The sequence below is a fragment of the Chiroxiphia lanceolata genome, chromosome 7 (genome assembly GCF_009829145.1).
Source record: "Chiroxiphia lanceolata isolate bChiLan1 chromosome 7, bChiLan1.pri, whole genome shotgun sequence".
Lineage (NCBI taxonomy): Eukaryota > Metazoa > Chordata > Aves > Passeriformes > Pipridae > Chiroxiphia > Chiroxiphia lanceolata.
In genome coordinates, this window is record NC_045643.1 from 16,476,107 (window position 1) to 16,482,570 (window position 6,464).

Below are 6,464 nucleotides of genomic sequence, written 5' to 3' on the forward strand. Positions count from 1 at the left end.
TCCTCTCCAGGGTACCAGCCCCCACCGGCACCAGGGCGGCCGGACAAGCCTGGGCACGCGGCCGCCGCCATTCCCCTGCCGGAGGGGCGGCCCCGATCCCGGTATCCCGGGCCGCGCTCACACCGCCTCGCAACGCCCGGAACGTGACAGCGGAACCCGCCGCCAGCACGGGGAGTACTTCCGGCCCGACATGTCGTTGCCATGGCAACGGGGAAACTACCGGCTTCCGGCCCGGCGGCGCCGTTGCCATGGCAGCGAGGGCTCCGCTTCCGCCCCCGTCGCGGCGGTGCCGGTGCCGGTGCCGGCCATGGAAGCCGCGCCGGTGCCCGACGGGCAGCACACGGCCGTGGTGTACGGGCTGATCGGAGGCGGGCGCTACGCGGAGGCGGTGTCGCTGCTGAGCCGCGGGCTGCAGAAGAGCAGCCGCTCCCGCGGCTGCCTCTCGCTGCTGGGCTACTGCCACTACCAGCTGCAGGAGTTCGCGGCGGCGGCCGAGTGCTACGAGCAGCTGTCGGCGCTGCACCCGCAGCTGGCCCCGTACCGCCTGTGCCACGCGCAGGCCCTCTACAAGGCCGGGCTGTTCGCCGAGGCCCTGCGCGCCGCCAGCCCGCTGCTGGACGTGCCCGCCTTCCAGCGCCGGGCCCTGCGGCTCCAGGCCGCTGTGCACTACGCCCAGGGCGACCTCTCGGCGGCACAGAGCCTGGTGGAGGAGGAGCTGGCCGCCGCCGCTGATGGCGGCCCCAGCGCAGCCGAGGAGCCCTCGGAGCGGGCCGATGCCGAGGTGAACCTGGGCTGCCTGCTGTACCGGCAGGGCCGGCACGAGGAGGCCAGCGGCAAGTTCAGCAGCGCCATGCAGGTGCTGGGGTACTGCCCGGAGCTGTCCTACAACATGGCGCTGTGCTCCTACGCCGCCAAGCAGTACCCGGCCGCCCTCAAGTACATCTCCGACATCATCAAGCACGGCATCAACCAGCACCCCGAGCTCAGCGTGGGCATGACCACCGAGGGCATCGACGTCCGCAGCGTGGGCAACACGCTGCTCCTGCACCGCACGGCCCTGGTGGAGGCCTTCAACCTCAAGGCAGCCATCGAGTACCAGCTGCGCAACCTGCGGGCGGCCCAGGAGGCACTCACCGACATGCCCCCGAGGGCCGAAGAGGAGCTGGATCCCGTCACGCTGCACAACCAAGCGCTGATGAACATGGACAGCCAGCCCACTGAAGGGTTTGGGAAGCTGCAGTTTCTCCTCCTGCAGAACCCCTGTCCACCAGAAACTTTTGGTAACTTGCTACTCCTCTATTGCAAGCATCAGTACTACGACCTGGCAGCTGATGTGCTGGCAGAGAATACCCATCTGACTTACAAACTGCTCACACCTTACTTGTACAACTTCTTGGATGCCATTATCACTTGTCAAACTGCCCCTGAGGAGGCTTTCCACAAGCTAGATGATTTAGCAGGGACAATGACTGAGCAGCTGAGAAAACTCACAAAGCAGGTACAGGAAGCTAGGCAAAACTGGGATGATGAAGCTCTAAAAAAGGCAGTTAATGAGTATGATGAGACTCTGGATAAATATGTACCTGTCTTGATGGCCCAAGCAAAGATTTACTGGGACATGAAGAACTACACAATGGTAGAAAAGATCTTCCGCAAATCAGTGGAGTTCTGCAAGGAACATGAGGTGTGGAAGCTCAACGTGGCTCATGTGCTCTTCATGCAAGAGAACAAGTACAAAGAGGCTATCAGCTTCTATGAGCCAATAGTTAAGAAGCACTATGACAACATCCTCAATGTCAGTGCCATTGTGTTAGCCAACCTCTGTGTTTCCTACATCCTGACGAGCCAGAATGAAGACGCAGAGGAACTAATGAGGAAGATCGAGAAGGCAGAAGAGCAGCTGTCCTATGACAATCCTGATAAAAACACCTACCATCTTTGTATTGTCAATCTGGTCATTGGTACCCTCTACTGTGTGAAGGGAAATTACGACTTTGGTATTTCAAGGATCATTAAAAGTCTGGAGCCGTATAACAAAAAGCTGAGCACTGACACGTGGTACTACGCCAAGCGGTGTTTCCTGTCCCTGCTGGAGAACATGTCCAAGCACATGATCATGCTGCGCGACAGCGTCATCCAGGAGTGCGTCCAGTTCCTGAAGCAGTGTGAGCTGTATGGGAGAAACATCCCAGCTGTCATTGAGCACCCCCTGGAAGAGAGTAGGATGCACAGTGGGAAAAACACGGTCACCTACGAAGCCCGGCTTTTGAGGGCTCTGATGTATAAGATCATTGGGTGGGCTGAGTAAATGGTGTTAACCGGACAGCAGAAATGAGAGCTTTGTTCTTTTCTTACACTTGTGAGGTGATGCTCACGCTTGCAAAAATCTTTAAAGATTTCATGCTGTATTTTAACAGCATTCAGTGGAAAATAGAATATTTTCATTAAATTAACCTGCATCAAATAACGAGGGGCATTCTCAGTAACCTGTCATGTTAAATGCAGCTTAAGATGTGTTGACCAAGAATGTCATTATAGAAATATCATAGAGTTTTCACCTGTAAGACAATATTTTATACTCCTGAAATTTTGACCAAGTTTCTTTTCATTGGTTGATGGTTAAAAAAAAAAAAAGTGTTATCTGTCTCTTCTAGCACAGAGTTTGAAGAAACAATTGTTTTCATTCTGTAATTTGTGTGTATGTGTGAAATGTTTCTTTATTCTGCTTTTTCCAAGGTATTTTTAATATGTTGCAGACCACGTTGATTGTATATTTGAACACAAGACATGGCTTTATATTAAAAAATCAGTTCTACAAACATGAACAGTGTCTTTTGCTAACTCAGTAATAATGCAGGAGTATTCTGGCAAATTCTGTACCTAATACAGGGATCAGGAATATAATCCAAGAAGGCTCTATTAGGATGGTACCTCAGTTTAGATCTACCCTTGCAGTAAAGTTTGTTATCGCTGGACATAACTGACTTAGGAGACTGCTCAGTGCTGCCCCTCGGCTTCTGAGACCCCCAGAGTCCTGTGCCTGCACCATCTGGGTGGCAGCTGTTGCCTTGCAAACCTGCTTGGTAGGAACTGCTTACTTAGTAATTCAGTAATCCATGTGCAGCCCCTCTAATCCAAATACCATTCTTAGAATATACCAGTCTCTAGTAAGAAACCCTGTGAATGTGAAATTATGTTATTTTCCAGATTTCTCAAAAACCCACCTAACTTCCATCACATAACTTCCATTTCATGCAAGGCTTACAATTCTACCCTTAGGTGGTAGAAATCTGCTTCTTAGTTTTCTCCTTGTGTTCCTGCATCTCTCAATTCCTCTCTGAAACTCTGTTTATTTGCTTAATTCCCTTACTTGGCATTTCCATCACACTGCCATCAGTCAGTGTGTTTTCTCAACAGTCTTCCCATCCCTTTTCAACCATATTGTATGTTCCACAGTGAAGTGAGACCAAAACACCTTCCAGTGGTTTTATGCAGACTGTTTCTGTGCCCCATGGCTGCTCTCCTTTTTGTGTATTCTGCCTTCTGAAGAAATGTGTGAGATGAAGTTTTTAAAATAAGGATCAAAGATCTGTGGCTTTAACTCATTTTGTTGCTTTTGACACTGGTTTCCTGAAGAACTGTCAGGGGAGAATTTTGGAATCATGCTGCATGTCCCTCAAAATCCAGTTTCTGTGGTGTGGTTTACCCGGAAGGAAAGATAACAGCCTTTTTCGAAGTTTTGAAGCTACTACAGAGGAATAGAATACTTAATCCTTCCAGAGAGTTTATATATATAGTAACTCAACAGGCCTGCAGCCATTTCAACATAGAGAAAGTTTCTCTGTTGGGAGAGAAACCTGTCAGGGCTGAGCATATTGTGTGCAGCTAAAGGAAATGGCTACAATTTACACAAAACTTCCTAGAACAGTAAAGCAAAATCAAATTTAACAGTGTCAAGAATGGGAAAATATTCTAGAGAGGAGGCAGGAGATGTGGCAAGGTGTCCTAGAGAGGCCTCCATAGCTCATCACTAGGCCATTAAGCCCCTGATTATTTTGACATTAAATATTTCCCACAACTGCATCCCCACGAGGAGGAGACCTGTGATTTCAAATTTTGTTCACCTCCATGAAGCACAGCAGCAGGCTGTAAAGCATTTTTCTAATTTACAGTGCAATTGTATTAGATATTATGCAGCATAAACAGCATGACCTTTAAAAAAAAGGTTTTAAAAGCCACACCACCTAACAGCATCTGAAGTGCAATAACAGCCAATGCCCTTTATTTAATATTCATTTCTGTAAAAGTCACTGGACTTCTAAAAAAAAATTCACTTTTCAGATTCGTGCCCCTGCAAAGGTTGAAATCCCTCTAACTGAGAGCAATTTAGACTTTTCCATGGCTGTTTAGTGATGCTTACATGCTCTCAGGTTTCCATACAGCCAGTGTGTGACTTCCATGAGGGCGCTGCTGTCAGGATTCACAGCCCCAAGTGCTTCATCTCTTCCTTGCCTTCCATGGCCACACAAGGATCCACCACAAATAGGTGGAGGCGACAGGGCCAGCCGGCTCTGGCACACACTCCCTGATTCATTCTAGCCTCCAGGGAAGGCACTGGGCCCTTGCACACTCCCTGATTCATTCTAGCCTCCAGGAAAGGCACCGGGCCCTCGGCTGCAGGGTGGGAAGGGAGAACAGCCATGCTCCCAGTGGAAAAAACGTCCCCATAAATGGCTGTGGAATTGTGCAAGCTGTGGCTATTTCAGAAGATACGGCTAGAGGGCAGCCGGTATGCTTGGAATTTGCTTCATCCTATTGCAACACAACAGAGTTAAAAAAAAAAGCCAGGAGAAAATGTCAATAGCAGCATTTTCCCCGTTCTTCCCTTTTCCTTCTGCTTTTATGTGCTTTTCCTCACCGAGTACACTGCACACCCAGACAACCCATGGTTTCTGAGCAAGTTGGGTGATGCTGAACACTATGACTGCAATGTGGAGAGGCCTCTGCTGCTGAAAGGAGAGGGAGAACAGGCTCTTTCTCCTCTGCTGCATTAACAGATGCTTCTGCGTGGACTGTCCTCTCCATTCCAGCAGTATTTCCACCCTGTCCACCACAGCCTCTTCCTCAGCAACATCCACCCAACCTTCCCACCTCAGTGACATGCCAGGGCAGACGCCCCAGCCCTCATTTGTCCTGCCTGCCTGCCTGTCCTGTGCCCAACAGAACTGGGCTCTGCAGTCATGCAGCTGACATCTTTTGCAGCATAAGTGTGTTGCCTACTCCAGTGGCAAGCAGGCATTTATAGCATCTCCCACTGCAGAGCACTTCAGTCATGAAAAATATATAGATGTTACAACCACTTTTATTACCGTCTTTATACCACATTTAGTGTTATCACTATCTGACTTACACTCAAAATATATTTTTAAAGGAAAGCACATACATTTTTAGAGAGAAGGGAAAACAGCAAATAACAGTTTATGTGTCTTATACATATAGTAAAATCCACCTAAATTAATGCACTAAGCTAGCACAGTCCTTCTTTTGTCCCAACCAAAAATCACTGTTTTCATTTAAAAGAATGCAAACAAAAAACACTACACAGAAGTGGCTGACCGCATTTCCAGGACCTGCAGCAGGCAAACAGCTGCAGATAAGCATGGATTACTAAGCAAGAGCATCCGGAGTTTTTTATTGGGAGCAAAGGGAAAGAAGCCCTCAGCCCTCTGTTAGGGCATCAGTATCTGAAAGGTGAGCAGCCCCAGATGCCTCCCATGTACATCACCGCCATATAGAGGCCAATCTCCAGGATTTTATTTGCACTCTTTTGCATCTTGTCCTTACAGGGCATCTTAGGGAAAGTATCCTCAAACCTTGCAAGGGCTTGCCACCCGTGTTGCAGGTGACAAGCTGTATTGTACTGCAGTAGTCACATTTTTTTTCACAATTACCCCTGCAGTAATCACAGCACACGTTGCACAAGCAAAGGCCTCAAACCACCATTCTGCCAGCAGCCCACCTGTGCTGGCAGGTGGAACGGGGGGGCATGGAGGGCCTGAGATGTGATTTACTTTGTGCCTCACCTTGAATCCCCTTGGTGCTCAAACTTCTGTAGTTAATCAAATGTCTGCTGACATCATCATCGTCATCAGAACACAGGTAGTGGATACCACAATCTGCTAGAATTATCTAGCAGATGTTTCTACTGGGTAAACAAGCCCTATTAGAAGATGAACAAGGAGAGGAATGTTATTTCTCTAGAAATGGTGAGGTTACATAAAAGAATAAAAACTGATTTCAACAGCCTGTTCCACAGTATCTTCCTTACAACATCCTATTTTAGAAGCCTGAGTTCAAAATTTCCACACATCCATATTGGCTTTAGTCTCCAGCAAAGGCAGAAGAGTCTGACCCTGACTAATTCAGATTCAGAACACTGATGTGATAATGTGGCTGTGTGGGCT

At 48.8% G+C, this 6,464-nt stretch overlaps 1 protein-coding gene across 1 annotated transcript; it reads left to right on the forward strand.

Moving 5' to 3' along the window:
• Positions 1–241: 241 nt before the first annotated feature.
• Positions 242–2,825, forward strand: LOC116789702 (tetratricopeptide repeat protein 30B-like). The gene has a single exon (XM_032693832.1). The coding sequence runs from the start codon at positions 308–310 to the stop codon at positions 2,306–2,308; it is 2,001 nt and encodes a 666-aa protein (XP_032549723.1). The 5' UTR covers positions 242–307; the 3' UTR covers positions 2,309–2,825.
• The last annotated feature ends 3,639 nt before the right edge of the window (positions 2,826–6,464 follow it).